General features: G+C 42.4%; 1 protein-coding gene across 1 annotated transcript in view; it reads left to right on the top strand.

Annotated features, from left to right (window-relative positions):
• The window catches only part of pear1 (platelet endothelial aggregation receptor 1), a 23,859-nt gene extending 5,417 nt beyond the window's left edge, over window positions 1–18,442 (top strand). Inside the window, exons 5-22 of the mRNA XM_061081667.1 lie at window positions 2,870–3,116; window positions 5,022–5,124; window positions 5,511–5,647; window positions 6,328–6,540; window positions 7,634–7,808; window positions 7,932–8,052; window positions 8,145–8,308; window positions 9,148–9,250; window positions 10,011–10,163; window positions 10,511–10,642; window positions 10,815–10,946; window positions 11,603–11,725; window positions 11,892–12,110; window positions 13,414–13,523; window positions 13,774–13,900; window positions 14,542–14,604; window positions 15,568–15,765; window positions 16,725–18,442. Coding sequence (XP_060937650.1) covers window positions 2,870–3,116; window positions 5,022–5,124; window positions 5,511–5,647; window positions 6,328–6,540; window positions 7,634–7,808; window positions 7,932–8,052; window positions 8,145–8,308; window positions 9,148–9,250; window positions 10,011–10,163; window positions 10,511–10,642; window positions 10,815–10,946; window positions 11,603–11,725; window positions 11,892–12,110; window positions 13,414–13,523; window positions 13,774–13,900; window positions 14,542–14,604; window positions 15,568–15,765; window positions 16,725–16,876 — 2,672 coding nt within the window. The 3' untranslated portion in view covers window positions 16,877–18,442. The remainder of the gene's footprint in view (window positions 1–2,869; window positions 3,117–5,021; window positions 5,125–5,510; window positions 5,648–6,327; window positions 6,541–7,633; window positions 7,809–7,931; window positions 8,053–8,144; window positions 8,309–9,147; window positions 9,251–10,010; window positions 10,164–10,510; window positions 10,643–10,814; window positions 10,947–11,602; window positions 11,726–11,891; window positions 12,111–13,413; window positions 13,524–13,773; window positions 13,901–14,541; window positions 14,605–15,567; window positions 15,766–16,724) is intronic.
• Window positions 18,443–19,892: the final 1,450 nt, after the last annotated feature.

Raw genomic sequence — 19,892 nt, 5'->3', positions numbered from 1 at the left:
ATCTTCTCTTTCTACCCGTTGAGACTTTTACCAACTGAAGTCAGCAGGAAGAAGCTGTAATATTTATTCAAGGCATGGAGCAGTAAGTTTAACCCTGTGCGTCTTGTCTGAAATCTTTAAATCTGATCTTCTGAACACAAGTGTGAAACCAGGACCAGGTTTCACTCCACTTCATTTTCCTCCCCCCACCCCCCCTCACACAAATGGAGTTTTCCACTGCCTTCAGCTGGGTCAATAGTCCACAGGCCTCCTCCATTCCCCCCCCCCCCCCACTCCTCTGCAGAGAGGGGGAATTAACTCCAACGGGCAGCGGTCGGTGTCTTGACAGGGGGATGATGGGAAGGGGAAATGGAAAATGTTACCCCACTACTCCGTCTTGCCGAGGCCAGTTTTCTCCATCTCTCCCTTCGCTCCCTCCCCTCCGCACTTACGTAAATTCTCTCTCTTTTGTCTTTTCGCCCGTTCGCCTCAGCTCTCCTCTGCATCGTCGTCTTTTTTTTGGCAGAAGTGGGCCCTGACGCTTCCTGGATGCCTGTGTGTTGAGTTATCTAACTGTGGGAAAGAGGAGAGGGCCCCGAGGTTTTTAAAACTGAACGCTCCAAGGAGTGTTTGCCCTTAAATGTGGAGACTAAACTGAAGAAGGGGAGAGAACTCAGTCCAAGAAGGTGACACAAAGAGAGGACAGCAAGGAGATGTGATGCTGGAATCGAAAACGAGCTGCTGGTTCAACGTCCAGGAGATTGTGTTGAACGTCAGGCGCACAAAACAAAACCCGAAGCATTGCTTGGAAAAGTCACAGGGGAAAATGAAGAATTTTCCCACCAGATCAGTGTGGATTCTATAAAAAGAGCAGAGAGAAAATGTCAGTTCAGAACTCACATTAATGAAACGCTGCTTTTACAAATATGTCACTTTTTGTTTGTTTATCAATGTTCAACATTTTCTGTTCAAAATGTTGAAGGTCCCGGAGAAGTGACCACAAACAAACACAAAGGTTATTCTTGTTTTGGGGTTATCCATCCTGTTATTGTGATCATGATATCACAACAATGCTCCGAGGGAATGATAATAATAAAGTTATTTAAATTTTGTTTTAAACTGTGACCATACAAAACTTTTTATTGTCTTGTGAACGTGTTATTTTAAAAACAGCTTGTGAGAAAATCCTCTCAAATTCTGCACAAATGTTCACAGATAAACTGATTCGATTTCAGTAGTCAAAGGTCATGTTGACATTTTATAAGGGAATAAAAAGTTTGGACTGAAACTGCACTGGTGGGCGGAGCCACGCGACCACATTGCAGTGATCTAGGTTTAAATCTCAAACTTCTGCCGACTCTGTGTTGATCCTTGCTCCCCATTAAAGTGAATCATTCAAAGCTGGACACACTTTAGGCTAAAGTGAGTTTATTCGATGGAAGTAAACAAACTCAGCGACACTCTCAGAGGACGACTTGCACTTGGGGACGTGTGTTTACAGGCAGATAAACAAACAGATGGGAAGACTCTTGATATCGGTCGTTGGAGGGCTGACACTCTGCCAGCTGGTTGCGCACAAAAAAACAAAAAAAACACGTCCGATATGGTAAATCTCAGCCGTTCACTCATCGGCTGTCTGGACGGATCAGTCCTGCAGCTCTGACACCGACAGGCCTGCAGACCCCTCGGTACATCTCCCCCCCCTGCTCTCCTGGAGAAGGTCTGTGTAAACATCATTGCCGCTCCAGCTGAATTTCTCATTACTCCTCGTGACACACTCCAGCAGATCCCCTCTCTCGTGCCCACACCGAGAACAAGCCGAGTTATGATTCATTTAAACAAAAAGAGGCGAGGGTCCCTGCTCCGAGTTACTGCAGTAAACACCAGCGATTTGCTCCAAACCAAATTTGGCTCTATACCCTAACCCTCTATGTAATTATTGTCAAAGCAGTCCTTGTGCGTCTCAAGGCTGTGGCAGGGCATGTGTTCAACAGAGGCTAAGGTAAGGGGGTTGGTTTTGCACATTTTAAAGAGACGATTCCACGGAGGTCAGCGTGAAATCGTTGGCATTGTTTTTTTAAGCGTGAGAGAAGAGAACTGACGCTCATCCATCTGCTACGTCAGCAGCCATCGGGTATCACGTTCTTCTCAATGATGGGCGACGTCCAAGGCAGCCGAAAGTTATTGATGAGAAATTTGAGGAATGCACCCCGTGACCAATCGGGCTTCTCTGAGCGGCTTGAGATCTCTTCGTCATGAATTGAAATCCAAACCTTGTGTGAAGCTACACACACCCAAGAGCCGATCTGCAGGCTTCTGTAAAATTAACCATTTCGAACTCGACCGTCCTGTGAGCTCCATGCAAATCTCCCTGCCATTTTGAATTTATTTGTTGGTAACACAACACTCCTGAGCTAAAGGGGCCACATTTGGAGGAGACAGTCGTCCTGTCTCGTTTTCTTTTCCTCATCTCTGAATTTAATAAGATTAGTTCCCGTCTGTGTTTTCATGATGTCATATATTTCTGTAAGTGCACATCAGGAGAATACTGCAGCAAAATGATCTTCATCTCAATGCAGGTGGCAAAAATCATGTGTAATGTTGTTTTAATGTGTTTTTGACTCAAGTACGACTCAATGTTTTTGCAGTTGGACCATATTACTGGAATAGTGGGAAAATGAGTGATGTAAATGTGTGTAGTTGTGTAAGTGCAGGAGTTGCTGACATTTTTTTTTTTTAAACAAATCCAAACCGTTTCATATTTTTTTTACAAATTTGGACTCAAATAAACCAAATTAGCAGTTTTTGTTTGAATATCTATGCTAAATGAATTTCCCCGGAGCAACAAAATCAATAATAATAATAATAAATGATTCCTTTTCCTCTTCAGCCTGTGATGACAAACACTGGGGCCCGGGCTGCAGTAATCAGTGCAGGTGTGAGAACGCAGCGCTGTGCGATCCAGTGAAGGGGGCGTGTCAGTGTCCACCGGGCTTCACAGGACGCCACTGCGAGGACTCGTGTCCAGCCGGCACCTTCGGGAAGGGCTGTCGGCAGAGGTGCAAGTGTGGGACCGGAGGGTCATGTGACCAGCAGACAGGAGAGTGCATATGTCGGGACGGATTCACAGGGACATTGTAAGTGAACAGAATAAGAGTTGATAGGAGTTTAGTAAATGAGGAGATAAGTTCCAAGTTGCTGGATTTATGTGGAAGAACATTACATTTAAAGCTAGAAAACTACTGCTACTACTAAATCTGAATCATTATCCACATACACCTCAAAATTCACCTGTTAAAATTTCACTTTACACATCAGATTTTCTTTTCATAAAAAAAGTGAAAACACAAGTTCTTGGATCTGTCCCCTGATTTAGAAACCCACTGAACTTTAAAGTGTTCCTACTATTTTTAAAATCAAGACCCATTAATTATTCCATAAGAAGCTGGTTAAAAATGCTTTAAAAGAATCCAAAACAAATTCTTGGATATGCCCCTTTGTTCAGATTTAATGAGTTCTCTCCCTCGTCTCATATTCTGTCCGTCCACTCAGTTTTGTGAACATCTGTTCAGTAGTTTTTGTGAAATCCTGCTGAAAAACAAACCAACGGATAGTCACACAGGGGTTGGAAGTAATTTTCTTCCCTCAGGGGCAATTTGAAGCGAGCGTGTAAACAAAGGCTGAAACAGAGTTGACAGCTCATCAGATAGTCATCGAGGTTTTTTCACCACAAATATCAACCTCATGGAGAAAATCTGAGGATCATCAATATGATCACGATTCATCCTCCAGGGACCAGGAAGCCCTGAAACTAATTTCCTCTCATCCAACAGTTGTTGAGATATTTCAACCCACTGAGAACTCGGACATCTGGAGAGTCAGTGAAGCTCAACACTGACACACTTTCCCTTTTAGTATGTGAGACATTTGTTAAGTATGTACAGTTGATTATTTCACGTGGAAAACACTCGACTCACTTCTCAGCAGCCACAACTTCATTTTAACATGGAAAAAAATAAAAAAAACACTGCACCATAATCCATGAGTCATCAGTTACGCCCCACATTTTTAGCTGCCCCTGAGGATGAGCACGCAATGAAAATTCCTCCTCACTGGATATTAGTGGAAACTCCTCCGCTGCCAATGTGAAAGCACAACACTCCACTTGAAGCTAAATTAAACTTGGCAGCGTTGATGATGGGACAAAGCTCCTCGATTAAAAGTGTAATTTCACCTCCAGGGTGAGATAGAAAATACAACGTCCTCAGAATGAACCGTGCTGCAGGTAGAGCCAAGTCATCTGACTGGTCAGAGACACGCTCCAGTCATGCTGATGATTCCCACAAGACGTCGTACTGCCAGGTCTTCGAGTAACGATGGAGCTTCTGTTTCTTTCTTATGCTCTTCGTTTTTAGTTTTTCTACTTTTCTTCATAAATACTTTTAAAAACAGCTGTTAACAGGGGCTAAGAGTTTCATGATTTCTATATTTTCAAATAGAAAAAAACATGTGCAAATTAGGAAAACAACTGCTGCAAAAAGTCCCAACACATGCAAATACATAAACGCGCTGCAAATTGCGAAAATGACAACGTAAATGTTTCCAGGGGACCCGATAAAGTGATGAACCTGGCTGTGGTTCAATGCTCTGTAAAGTCTGCTATTCAACAAGTGCAGTGACATAATTATTTATTTATTTATTTATTTATTTATTTATTTATTTATTTATTTATTTATTTATTTATTTATTTATTTATTTATTTATTTATTTATTTATTTATTTATTTATTTATTTATTTATTTATTTATTTATTTATTTTTATTTATTTAATTTTATTTATTTATTATGAACATATATTCAGTAGAAAATGGAAAATACTCAAAGTACCTCAGAAAGGAACTGAACAGAAATGTACTTAAATAAATGTACTTAATTACTCTCCAAAACTTCTTGTGCTTATTTTTGTACATGCACATTATTCATCAGCTTCATGACAGGACATCAGAGTCTTAAATAACCCTCATCTTCCTCCTTCTCTCCAGCTGTGAGGTAGCTTGTTCCAGGAAGTGCCAGGCGCGCTGCCCCTGCCAGAACGGGGGGATCTGCCGGGGCAAGGGGATCTGCGCCTGCCCCCCCGGATGGACGGTACCTTTCTCTTTTTTAAAGTTCGCATTTGCAGTGACAACAACCTTCACATAATCCCTGGAGGGTTCTCGATTTCATATGAGCTCATGTGTTCTTATCCAGCTGGCTCCAAACTCTGGAGCCGATTTCTCAACACTGACATTTTGAAAGCAAACTGCCGTCTCTGGACCAATGCAGATTCACAAGTTGTTGTTTTGGAAAACGTGCAAGAGATGAGGACACGTGAATGTGTGATCCCAGCAGAGAGCAAACTAATCAATTATGTTCTGAGTAACCGTATAAATTAAGTTGACTCATGACAGTTTTTGCAATGACACACACACACACACACAACTTTGGCGTTTCTCTTTCTGCCTGTTGAGTGTTTTCCCCTCGTCTGTCTGCAGGGGGCAGTCTGCACGGAGCGATGTCCAGAGGGAAGGTTCGGACCAAACTGTGCAGAGGAGTGTGTTTGCCACAACAGGGGCAAGTGTGACCCAGAGACGGGACAGTGCCAGTGTGCTAAAGGCTTCACCGGAAACAGGTGTGTGTGTGCAACTGAAGTACGGCCTGACTTGGCTTTATATCACCTCTCCTCTGCATGAGGCCGACCTGCTGGCTGACTCAGGCCATCGCTGGTGTCTCTTCAGACATGATCTCTGGAAAATGTCTCATACAAATTCTGGATTTTCTGGATTTTCACATATGAAGAATTTAGCAGGAGATTCTCCGGGTCAGCATGCAGGAGGCAAAACGCAAAGTATAAATGCCACTGCAGAGATAACACGTTTTTGTTTAAGCTCTTGAATCTAATTTTTCCAACTTTCCAACATCTTCTACATCTTCCAAGTGTATGGCACTTCTTCTTCATTCTATTGTATTTGTTTCAGTTCTTTGTCTGTTTGCGTGTTAAAAACGACCATGTGATGGTCTTTGATATGATTCATTGCAGGCTGGTGTTTGCAGTGGACTCATCATGACACGTTATATGATCTCTATTCTGTGAACTGTTTTTAATTTAAGACCAATTTTCTTTTTTTGTATTTCAAACACCAGAGACAGAAGATTTCAGACTAATGTCTAACATGCTGGTTTCACCAAAACACGAAACAGAAGTTTAGGTTTGCGGTTCATGTTCCTACAACACATGTTTGCGTGTGTCTCGTTTCCCATTTGTCGAGCTCTCGTGTGCGTCTACACAACCCTCTGTGTTTCTGCCTGCAGGTGTAACGAGGAGTGTGCGGCAGGAAGCTACGGTCAGGACTGCGAAGGCGTGTGCGACTGTGCAAACGGCGCTCGCTGCTTCAACATCGACGGAGGCTGTCTGTGCGAGCCGGGCTTCAGCGGCCCGCACTGCCGGGACAGGATGTGCCCCCCCGGGAAATACGGCATGCACTGTGAACGCACGTGTCTCTGTCAGGACAAACACACACTCAGGTGAGTGGGACGAGGACAACCAGGGTTTTAAAGATAGACACTGATCACCACACTCTGAGGTGTTCAGGGACGTATGCGGCCACATTCTTTTCATAGTGTGAATGCAAACGTGTCAGATATGAAGGACGTGTCGACCTCTGACCTGCTGCAGTTTGACGATGAATTGAAAGTATTTCCTTGTGGCCAAAAGCAAGATATAAACACTAATCACCACAGAATGTTAAATACTGATTGATAAAAGTCTTTATTCATACTTCACACACTCATCTGTTAAATTTTCCCCACACAGCACTTACATTCATACACCGTTCAGCCGTAAGGAGCAATTTAGGATTCAGAATCTTGCAGACTGGAGGAGACTGGGATCAAACCACTGACCTTGGTTAGCGGACAACCCACTCTAGCTCCTGAGCCACAGCCACCTCAGGCAGAGGCAGAGGCAGACTGTTTTTATTGAGATAAACCAAAATAAGAGAGGCAATAAAAGGACTTTGGTCATGTTAGCTGTTAAGTATCAGACACTTGTTGTGTTCTAATCTGTTGGTTTTCAACCTGGAAGACATGAAGCATTAAAAGTACGTAAAACATAGATCCCACCATGGTAGGTCTTGTCAAGGTAAATCAACCAGCAGTGAGTTCTTAGCTCTTAATGCTGCTGACAGGCCACAGTGTTGTGAGCCAATGTTAGCTATGTGGGCGGGTACAAATCCTGCTTGATTGACATCTCCCTCACTCTCCTGCTGCACCTGGTTTTAGTTTTAGTTTTATTTGTGTCTCCACGTGTCACAAGAAATGTGAAACAATACTTGATATGTAACTTATGTGTCTAAAATGTCTGAAAAGGAGCACAACGAAGATCTTATATCTTGTGCCCATCTTTCACAAGACTTTAATTAACAAAGCAAGTACTTCATAAAAGTAGCAAACAGATATCTTTATTATAAACGGACATAAATCAAATTACACCTGATCCTTTTCCTTTGCTCTACGTTACGACGTGTATTTGTTAAGATGTGTCGAGGAATTGTTCTAAACGCTCTAAACACACAAATACAACGTTAACACATTAATTCCCTCTGTATCTCATGTGTAGCTGCCATCCAATGAAAGGAGAGTGCACGTGCCAGCCGGGCTGGGCAGGACTGTACTGTAACGAGACCTGCGCTCACGGTTTCTATGGTCACGGTTGCCTGGAGCCGTGTCTGTGTGTGAACGGGGGGGTGTGTCACAGTGCCACTGGCCGGTGTCAGTGTGCCCCGGGGTTCACGGTGAGTGGTGCATAGGATGAGTTCTGCCATCCAGGTCTCAGATCTGTTTTTACTCTACATGTAACATCAACATCTCACATATCATCCTCCTTCTTGAGGTTATTTTATTATTTATCATTACAGGGGGTTCATTGTGAGAGTCCATGTAAAAGTGGCACCTACGGTAAAAACTGCTCCCTGGAGTGTTCCTGTAAAAACGTTGTGGACTGCTCGCCGCTGGACGGGACGTGTTTCTGCAAAGAGGGTAAACACCGTGTGGGAAGTTTGACCTGTTGACTAAGCAGGTGAACTGGTAACCGGGACCAGTCCAGCTCAAAGTTCCTTATGTGTCTGCAGGCTGGCGAGGACTGGACTGTTCCAGCCCCTGCTCGGAGGGAACCTGGGGCCCGGGATGCAACGCCACATGCCGCTGCGCCAACGGGGCGAAGTGTCACCCGGCAGATGGGTCATGCACCTGCACCTCCGGCTGGAAGGGGGCGCACTGTGACCAGCCGTGCCCTGTAAGTGTTCCAGGCTTCTCAGCTTCATTTATCTGTGATCATGTTGGAAGTAGGAAAGGAGGACAAGCCCAAAATGCTCAATATTATATATTATAATCATTGCTATAGACCGACTTCTTCTCACTGGCTTGAAATTGATTTAATTCTCAAATATTCATGATGTTCAACGTTTCATTGCTTTTTGTATATATTTCATATTCTTTTTATTTTTGTGTTTTGAGCTTGTTACGCACTGGTAGTTTTAAACGTGCTAAATAAACAATTGACTTGACTTAGAAATAGAAAATAGGTAATAGGCAATAAGTAAAATATGTAGGAAAATCAAAATATACTATATATACATAGCAAACCAAAATATTAAATAAAATAAAATGAGAAATACAGTATCTAAAAATAAAGGGAGCTGCAAATGAAAAAAAAAACACTTTTCTGTTTTCCTCCCATAGCAACAGAAAATGTCTTGGACTCAAAACACATATTTCTTTGTAAAGTAACACGAACTTGAGAAGATAAGAAAATTGCTCCATATATTTATTCTGTGTCAAGTCTGGAGACATGTGAGCTGTTATCTGTGATAAGACCACACCACAAATCTCAAGAGTGATGATGAGGACATGTTGGTTTTGATTGGACGGAGGAACTTTTCATCTCTTACCTCACCCACTGTCAACGTTAATGTGATTCTTAGATGTGTAACAATCCTTTGGCTTCTCTGTGCCGAACCCACCAGGCTGCGTGTGCAGCAGCACTCTGGCAGCGCAGCGTTTTGTCTCTGGCTCAGTGTTCAAGTGATTTCCCCTGACGATTCTCTGCCCATTGGCATTTGTTCACACGTGCAGATGGGCTCTTTTGGGCCAGGCTGCCTGAAGAGGTGCGATTGTGTCCAGGCCGACGGCTGCCAAGCCTCCACCGGGGAGTGCCACTGTCTGCCAGGCTGGACGGGTAAGTGACCACGTCCTCCCGCTGCCGCTGCCAGATCGGCTTCGGCTTCACAGATAAGTCTGGTCCCAGACAAACCCGGGTGCCACAGGTTTTACACCACGACGCTTATCTTCAAATTTAACTGTTCTCCAAGACGAAGGAACGTCAGTGAGACTTCAAATCACAAACACTTAACATTAAAATCAACCGTAGTTTCACGATACTGTGCCATGCTTTGGAAAATAATCAGTATTCAGTGTAAACAATATGAGATTGATGGATAAAAACATTTAAAACCACCGTTTCTTTGAGGACGCTTGTGTTTAATGTATCAGTAATCAAACATTCTCCATATTGAGATTACTGTTTATACTTTTACTGAAGTTAATGTATGAATGCAGGCTTGGCTGCATTTCCATTGTGGTACTTCCACTTCTTATTAAGTAAAGGATATGATTTCTTCTGCCAACCCACTTCATCCCGTACAGTTTCACCACTGTTGTTCAATCAGGAGAAACTTTAATCAGACAGTTGAACAAACATTCTCATAGTGATGGCAAATATTATAAGTCCACACCTATGTGATGTCATGGGGATTAGACGGGGGTGAAGCAGAATGTAAGATATAAACAATGATTGGCTTTTTGAGATTGCGGCCAAATCAGCTGATGAATTGAGAATTGTGAGCGATTGAATATGAGAAATTTTCCTGATTGAAACATCACTGAGCTTCATAACTTCACTGCTTTGTTCGTCATCGTCCATTTTCCTTCTCCTGCAGGTTCCCGCTGCAGCGAGCCGTGTTCAGACGGCCTGTGGGGGCGCCACTGTAACCAGACCTGTTCCAAGCGTTGCCCCAACAGCGACACGTGCATGAGGGAAACCGGAGAGTGTGTGTGTCGTCCAGGCTACTGGGGACTCACCTGCCAGAACAGTGAGTGTTAGGAACACATTGAATCTGAATTTAATTGATAGAGACAATGCAGAAAAACATCAAAACATGTGCAGGAACTTTTGTAGGATTTGTAGTTGAGGCTTATCTCCATCTCTGGTTCAGCTTTTCTAATCTAAAATGGTCACACAACATGTTTAAAATAGAAAATAGACGTTAAGCTGACACACACACACACATACACACACACACGACGACACACACACACACACACACACACACACACACACACACACAGACATTATCAATTGGTCTGTGATTGATTAGATGAGATCTGATCAATGGATTTATTGTGTAACATCAGCCTCAATGTGTATTTTTTCTCCCAGAATGCCGAGCTGGCATGTTCGGCGAGCAGTGCAGCGTGTCCTGTCCGTCCTGTGCAGAGTCGTACCGCTGCCATCATGTGACAGGAGAGTGTGACTGCCTGCCTGGATACACGGGACTCAACTGTGATCAAGGTCAACATTTGCATCTACGATTCAGACAGTGCAGCTTTGTGCAAATTCTCCAAACTCACAGATTTTTATTTTTCTGAACACACTATCTGAGAATGAATCTATGAGAACGAGGCTGAAATCCTCTTCATTCCGTCTCCAGGTGATTTGACAGATTGTGTTGTGTGTTTTTCAGTTTGTCCGTCTGGCTTCTTTGGCAAACAGTGTTCTGAGGTGTGTGTTAACTGCGCCAACAACTCCACATGCGACCACCGGGCCGGTCACTGTGAGTGTTTGTCTGGCTGGACGGCGACTGACTGCTCCAAACGTGAGTGACACGTGATCTCCTGTAACCACAGCAACAGGACTTTCATTAGATATTCCGATTCTGTAATGACACCCTGCGCTTGCACTCAAACAGACCCTGCTTGTGCTTCGATTTGCTCTGCTTGTGCTCAACCTGTGCGCTTGAGTCGTTCAGCATCAGCTCTTCTCCTCCTGCTGGAGAATTTGGACAGACTCGTTGCACAAAGACATCCAAGAACAGAAAAAAAGGGGACGTCTCACTTGTGAACAAAAGCAGCGTGAGCACGAGGAGACGAGCTGAAGCGCAGGAAATCTGTCCGAGCAACAAAATACGAGTGCAAGTGCACATTTTTGAGCATCACAATATTATTTCCTTATGTCCTGAGGTGAAAGGGGTTAGTTTGTTTTCCCTTTTGAGTTCTATTACTTTAACTTAAAACATGCAGTCTCTTAGGGTTGCAACAGAAAATCATTTCCAACATCGATTAATCCACGGATCAGGTTTTCAGTGTTTCTACTCATTTTTTTGACTCATCTAAATATTTTTGTTGTTGTAACCAAATTCCACTTATTGCCACAGCGTGTTTGCGAATTTGCTTCCTACAAGTGGAGCATTTTTTTAAACACTTGTTGCACATGTCTAACACGTGGATGTTGCCCCATGTTGCTGTCTTTCAGCCTGTAGTCCCGGCCGATTCGGATCCTTCTGCACTCAGACCTGCTCCTGTCCCAACGACCTCATCTGTGACCGCTTCACCGGAGACTGCATCTGTGAAAGTGGAGACGAGGCCTGTAAACAAGGTGCAGACACAAACCAGAGCTAATGCACAGTTTGCTCATTGACACATTTGCCTTCACTTAGCTGACTTTATATGAAACATTTTGTGATTCAAGTTCTGAAAGTTTCATCTGTAAATTGACCACGGCTGTATTTCTGTATTTTCACCTCCCGCTCCCTGTGTGACAGACTCGTCGGAGCGGACGGGCAGCGTCATGGTCCCTCTTCCTCCCGGCGAGCGGGAGTCGTGGGGGGCCATCAGCGGCATCGTGGTGCTCGTCATCCTCGTGGTGCTGCTGCTGGCTCTGCTGCTGCTGTACCGCCGCCGGCAGAAGGACAAGCAGAACAACACGCCCACGGTTTCCTTCTCCACCAGCCGCACCGTCAACTCTGAATACGCTGTTCCAGGTAAAGCACAGAGGGATTAGTGAAGAGATCAGTTATATAATAACATAGATTATAAGATATTATTTAATGGAGCTACAGAAGATGATGTGGATGATACTGTCAAATTAGATCTTGTAAGAAGTGAGACCACTAAGACTCTCAATCTTGTGTAAGTGCTATTGTTAGTGTTTGTTTCTCAAACTTCAGATCACATGTCTCTGAAGACTCTGCAGCTATTTATTGATTATCTTTAAATATGTATTCTTGCATTTATGCAAATAGCTCTGTGGCCACTGACCATTTTTTCTGCAGAGGATATGTATGATTTTCAAATCACATTATTATTATTATTATCATCATAAATTATTATTTAATAAGAAGGGAATTACTAAAAGGCTGTTATCAAAACATGTTGACAAAACAATGTAATTGAGGTTTGATATTTTACAGTTTAACTGTAAACTTTATTATGAATAACTATAAATAAGAAAACACAAATATAAAGAACTATAAAACTATTCACGCTCAATCTAAACATAAATACACATCGTTTCTGTGTTGTGTTACACTCGAGCAAGGTGAGGACCCAGATGCATATGCAAGGACAGACCCAATGAAAGGACTTTATTTCGATTTACGAGTGAGTGGTCGAGTCCAAAAACCCAAAGGCAGAACACAAGGTCAAAAAACTTGTAAATAACTCACAAAGACACACTGCAGGAAAAACGCTGGACAACTGACAGGGAAACCGACTGATGAGATGAAACTAGCAAAGAGGGAGGGGAGACGTAAAATATACTAGCTAACGAGACAGGTGAAAATATGTTATCAGATCAGATCTCACGTGGTATGTGACCGTAACTAATAAGATGGAATACAACAGGCTACAGGGAGGAAGACTAACAAGTCAACTGCAAAAGCCAGAAACCAGAAATGGTGGAAGTTTGGGATTCAGACTAGCAACCGCGACCCGTAAAAACATCCATAATACAGCCACGTCAACGAAGAACCCTGAAATTCCAAAGATGTATGTGTTCGTTGGTTTATGTTCCTCAGGGAAAACTAAGAAGAGGAAGTAGTCAGAGAAAAAAATAAAAATGACAGGAAGTGAAGAGAGAGAACCACTTCAAAATAAAACAAGAAATAACTCATGTTATCGACTCAAGTCCATCGACACAATGAGTCCAACAAAGAATTGAAAAAGTTCGGTGGAGGGTCCTTAATGGATTCTGTTGTTGTGTCTTGGTTTCATGGTTGGATGCATGTCACTGACCTTGAGGTAACTGTTCAGCAGCCGACTCCACATGTTTGTTTTGGCCCACAGATGTTCCCTACAGCTACCATCACTACTACTCCAACCCCAGCTACCACACGCTGAGCCAGAACAGGCCTCCGCTGCCGCACCCCCCCAACAACCACGACCGCACCATCAAGGTGAACGTCAGCTCCGTTACTCCACTTCAGGCTAAAGCGCTTAGCAATCACAGCGACTGGAACAAATGTGTAATTCATACCAGTCGACAACAGATGGACGTGTATTCAGGGACGTGGATTTGTTTGACACCATAAAAAATAGATGCTATAAACAGCGCTTGGCCATTTCTCAATGTCAAAGGCAAGCTGCTATTTGGTACATTTTGCTCACGTTGCTGATTTATGCGTTATTATTCCGTGTATCACACAGAATACCAATAACCAGCTGTTCTGCAGCGTGAAAAACATGGAGCGGGAGAGACGGGGGCTGTTTGGGGTTGAGAGCAACGCGACGCTGCCGGCGGACTGGAAACACCAGGAGCCACGCAAAGACTCAGGTCCGTCGGGGGGGAATCTTCCCCTGGGGGGGGATTCATATGAAGGATTGGTTACTACACATCTCACTCATTTCAGCCGTTTTCACATGTGACCTGCGAGTGAAGTCCGGAGAATTGGGTCCGGATTTTACCCAGAGTTTGCCTTGCAGAGCAAAATTAAATTAGTGGAATTAAACATGTAAAGAAGTTAGTTTTCCCGACTTTTTGACCAAGGTTGCATGAAAATAATCTGTAAAATTTACTGCTGGTGTGACTTTCTGGTCATTACTTTTTCTGTGATTAATAACGAAATAATCATTGTATAAAGACATAAATATCAGTTATCAGTTTTAAAATACCTGTTCTGATAACGGCCATCAAAACCTCAAATATGACAAAATCTACGAGAATGAATGTAGAGACGTCAGAGTCAATTACAGCCGAGTAGAAAACATAAAAAGGTGTTTATCAACCAACTCAGTCAACAACGCTCGCCTGATGAGCGACTGTAAAAACACTTCATGAAAACCTGATGGTTGCATCGCAGGCTTCCTCTCACCTGCTTTTGATTTTTGCAGGTTCACCAAAGCGGCTCGTCTGCTGTTGATTAGTTTTCCATCAATGAAATCCAAGACTCCAGATTTGTGTTTTATTGTTTACAGGAGCTTTTGGAATCGACCGGAGCTACAGCTACAGCGCCAGCCTCGGAAAATATTACAGCAAAGGTAGTTTATTGCCCTGTTTTCACCTTTTTTTCCTTTTTCCTCTCTCCTATCAGTTTCTACTGAGACGTAGGGAAACAAAAACTACACCAGCAAGTGTGAATATTAACCACATGCAAAACTTTCTTTTGTTAAACGCTTATAAATGTAAGGACAATAGCTGAAATTGATTTTAATCCCAAACAATCATTACCTCTACACTACACTCTGTCACTTGCTCTACGTGTTATTTAATGTGTTTGTTCGATACTTTGGTCCAGAATGAAATATCTCGACAATTACTGCATGGAGTGCAACAAAATGGTTATTGCCCCAGAGACCTTTCTCCTCTGGAGCCTCCAGTTAATTCATGTAGGTTTGAGTTGGATTTTATCTTAACTCACATTGGATGAATTTCAGGGGGATTTGCTACGTCGATCAAGTCTAATTACTTTGTCGACTTTTCATCTCGTGCCATAGAGTCAAAATCTAAATCTGATTCGATGGCTCGCGGACAAATGACTGAACACAAGATTTCCCCACTTTGTAGCCACGTTAGCATGCTAACATTAAACTGATGACTTTCCGACTGTGTAGCCATGTTTTTGTACTAATACACTAGCGAATGATAAACTTGTGTTACACAATATAACATGCAGATGAAAGCATTTAGCTCAAACCTCTGCTAACGTGCAAGACTCTTGTTTCTCACTCACTTGTTGAAAACTTTTAGATCAACTAAAACAGAGGCCGGTGAAAATGTCATGAAGATTTGTCATTAAACTAACTTGATAACTTGTTTATTCCCAAGTGATGATTGATTAATAATTGATCTCAACTCATAAACCATCTATAGAATCAGCTTTTCTTGATCTCAGTCATGAAGGGAAATGCTGGATTTGACCCTGTTGATGTGAAGTGTCTCTACCACAGTCTCTATGTTCTGCATGTGTTAACCTGTGTCTCTTTGGCATCCTGTGGCTCCAGAGCTGAAGGACACAGCGGCGGCGGCAAGCAGCAGCTCTCTGAACAGCGAGAATCCTTACGCCACCATCAAAGACCTGCCGGGTCTTCCCTTCTGCCCCCCCGAGTGCAGCTACATGGAGATGAAGTCGTCCGTCCCCCGAGAGCGAGCGTACACAGAGATCACCCCCCCGCCGTTCAACCCGGCCACCTTACACAGAGGTGAAGAGAAAAGAACAAACCCCCGAATGAGTTTGACTTTGTCACAAATAAAAATCTTTGAAAAGGTTCAGGTCACGTGGCACCGGCAGCAAAACATCTGGTTCTCCAGAACACTGAGGACTTTTAGGACTGTTTTACATTTTAGATACATATATATTAGAAAATATAAAACCCAAACTGATATCTTTTAATACTCTGTTGTTTCAAATCTTTCAGACCAGGCAGTGTAATTTTTTGGAACAGCAGACCATTGTGCAAAAATGCGGCATCCGTCCACCGTTAACCAAACACAGACACAGCACACACACACATATTTGAGACAGATGAAACTTAAAAGCAGAGTTCGGTTGAAAATAAGAACTCAGATCAGATCAGTCACGCTGCAGAGCCGGCTTCGTGCCGGTGGTCTGTCGGACAGATGGACGTCCTCAGGGCTCAGCGGGCCGACGAATCAACAACTGTTCATGGAAGTGAGGAGAGGACGCAGGGAAGGGAAGAGGAAGAGGAAGCGAGGAAGAGAGGAAGAGCAGGAGAGGCAACTCAGCGTGGCTGAGGAAGTACGACTGTTACCCTTCCTCACTTCCTTTTTTAAAGGTTCAGTGTGTTATATTCTGGTGAAAGGGATCTGTTGGCAGAAAGTGAATATAAAATAATCCCTGTGATGTTTTCATTAGTGAGTTTTATCAAAATCATACGGTTCTTTACCCTAGAATGGGCCCTTTTATAATTAAATACTTTATACACACATCCAGTCCTCTCTGCGGAGGTTGTCATGTTTTTTACAGTAGCCCAGACTGGACAAACTAAAAACCTTTTGATTTTTTTTGACAACTGAAGTCAGATCAAAACCAAAAGATCAAGATCATGTTTTTCTGTTTGATAAATGTTGCTGGATGAAAGGTGGAACATGTATTTTCTGATATACACAGTATTATATCTCATGTTGTTCCCCCCCACAGAGCGTCACAGCTCCCTCGGCCACTCTTCACATGATGACCCCCAGGGCCACTACGACCTCCCAGTGAACAGCCACATCCCGGGACACTACGACCTGCCACCGGTCCGCCGCCCGCCGTCCCCCAGCCCGTCCCCCAGGAGACCCCCCCAGTGACACGTGGGTCCCTCCTCTTCCTCACTTTGGGGGGTGTTTTCCTGTGCTCGCTAAGAAAGAGCCAACTTCCTGCTCTGCTCTGTCAAAAAGGGCTGTTGACCTGCACCTACAGAGCAGCCACTAGGGGGCGTCCGTCCCACTGAGGAACTACTGTTTACTGTGGATGGACCCCCACCCCACTCCAGTTTTTTTAACTCAACATCGCCCCTGTGTGGGCTGAGGTGGTACTTGCTCCACCGTGACAGACTTGTCATCCAGGTTGGGGAGCCAGAAGCCAAAGGCCTTCACGGCTAAAAGCAGCAACTCTGGGAATGTCTTTGTGTTTGAACTCATCCAGACGTGCTGTCAATGAAGATTTCCAAAGTTTGCTCGCCGCTGATCAGCTCCTTCCAGCAAAGACCTGATGTTTACCTTTTTATCATCAAAAAAATGACAAATATCGTCATGGATTGAAGATTTCATTTGTTTTTTTTGGGGGGGGGGGGATTTAAACCATCTGGCAGCTTTGGTTGAACTCATCACATCTGGACTTCTGCTCCTTGTTAAACTCTTTTATAAAAACACTTTTATAGATGCGTGGGTTCAAGTCTTACCAGAAAAAACAATCTTGAAAATAATCACTGTTACAGATGAACGACCAAAAACTGTCTTTATTTCTATTAAGTCAGGATTTCTGAGACATATCACAAGAAGTCAGTTCCAATATTTCACCCCCCAAAAGTCAAGAGTAACGTCATTTTACAATAATCCATATATCGCTTTTTTAAAAACAAAATGTGGCATTTAGAGACACGTGTGTGACTCACATCCTGCTGCTGTCAGATCAAACCTTTGTAAATATAGAATGAAATATATTGTTCACACGGCGACGCCCTGTTTTAAGATGAACATGTTGTTAAAGAGATAATTTACATTTATGAATAGATACCAAAGGTCAGTGTGAACTAAGTGAAAATCTAAACCAAGCTCCAACCCAAATGAAAGCAGCACAATGAATGTTAATGCAGAGTTCAGCAGTTTGTTGTTTAAAGAGCACATTCAACCAAAATGCAGAGTTTATAAAGTTGTTTAATGTTTTGATATTTTTATCATGAACTGTTTTAAAAACAATCTGCAAAAAAAAATCAAAAAACTAAATAGAAATGTGGCTTTTGATTTTTTTTTCATCTCGATCCATGAATTATTCTCCGGGGAAACTGAACATATCATAAAATGCATTTTCCTGCAATGTACATTTTAAATCTTTTTCCAACCTCGAGAATGAAATCAGCCGACCTGCTTTTAAGTTTGTCATTTGTTTTTATTTCTGTTTTTGTTAACCTGGGAGCTGTTTTGCCTTTAAATGATTTTCATAACGTGTTTTTATCGATACTGAGTCAAAGCTTCATTATCCGGTCAGATAACAGAAACCCTGTTCACCACCGAGAATGTACGTTGAGCTTCAAATGCTTTAGGTTGGTGTAGAGCTTCAGCTTTTTCATTTTTAAAACACATGACCATATATTTTTGAATGTAACCATGGGAACATGTTGTGTATATACTGTAAATAAAAGTGGCTGCACCTTGGATCAGTGGTTTCAAATGACTGTGGAATGAAATAATCACAGCAACCGAGCACCAGAAGAAAAAGAGTTTTACTCTTTTATTTTTAGAAAACAAGACATTCATGACATCAACTGAATTCATGGCTTTTTCCATAATCTTAATAGAGTCATTATCTGACACAAATCCCACTTCAATCTAATTATAACTTTGGCATTAAACACTTGTAACAAGAAATCCCTTTTGGCAACATTTAAATCCTCGAGTCCTTCAAATGATTCATGAGGCCTCACAAGGATTTTTACAAAAGGCCTTTCAAGTGCTTTAGTCACATATGACACATCTGTGGTTTGGGTCCGAGACACTCAGGGTCCTGGCTCTTCATTAACTCAGAAGAACATTGCAGACAAATGTTTTTTTTACTGTTTTTTACTCAGTCAGACTGAAAAACCAGAAACTTTACATTCCCTGTTGAGTGATGAGTGAGTAATAGTTGAACACAGCTACATACAGTTATCATGACTCGTAGCTTTACACGTACATATGAAACAAATACTGTGTCATCGAGACCAAATGCGAAATATCTTCAGAGCTCTCTAAAGATTGTCGTTGACGTTTTAAGGCACATTGGGCGTCATAATGTCTTAAAGAAACAAAAAGCATCTAAATGGCAGAAGAACCATCTATTAAGTACAAAAAAACAAAACATCCAAAAGCAGCTATCAAGTATTTTCCATAAATGCTTGGTTATGCTTTTCTCTGGAGTACAAATGACTGAAGCTGCCAGACTACAGTATAAATCTAACTGCTGTGCATAGTTGGCAAGACCCTCAATAAAAGCAGTGCGGAAAAAAAGCCAAAGTCACAAAGTACACAAACCCCACAGTTTTCCTCGGATCCAAACGTCACGCCTGCGGGTTTGCAAAAAAAGCCAGTAAGCTTAGTGGAAAAGAAGAAGCCCTTATGACCAGTTTTTAGGAGCCACACAAACCAGAGGACGGCTGAGAGTCACAAGACTGAAACATGTGAGCGAGCAGCGAGTGTTTCCTTCTGTTCTATGAAGGTGCATTTATATTTATAATCTGTATAAAAAAAAAGTTTGGGAAAATGTTTTCAAATACAAACGAGCTCTGTGTGAAAAGCTGCAACGGGTCTCTAGTACAAAAGCTTTTATTTGTTTGAATAAACAGAAGTACTATAAATATATTCTGCAAGTATGGCATCAAAATCGTTAGTAAAGTCGACTCAAGATGCACCAACCCCTGATTTTTCCTACTTTGTTTTATCAAAATCTTTGGAATTGCTCCGACATATTAAGGCGACACATGTAAATGTACATTCTAGCTGAGACACTGAGATTTAGAACAGGTACATTCAACTTATCCAGCAAACAAAAATACAAATTAATTTATCTGGTGTTGAAACTGAAGCAGAAAAAATATATATATTCATCTCAAACTATTATTTTTCTCTG

Source organism: Limanda limanda, chromosome 11 (genome assembly GCF_963576545.1).
Source record: "Limanda limanda chromosome 11, fLimLim1.1, whole genome shotgun sequence".
NCBI classification, from domain to species: Eukaryota; Metazoa; Chordata; class Actinopteri; order Pleuronectiformes; family Pleuronectidae; genus Limanda; species Limanda limanda.
This window is presented reverse-complemented; position numbering and strand designations above follow the sequence as displayed.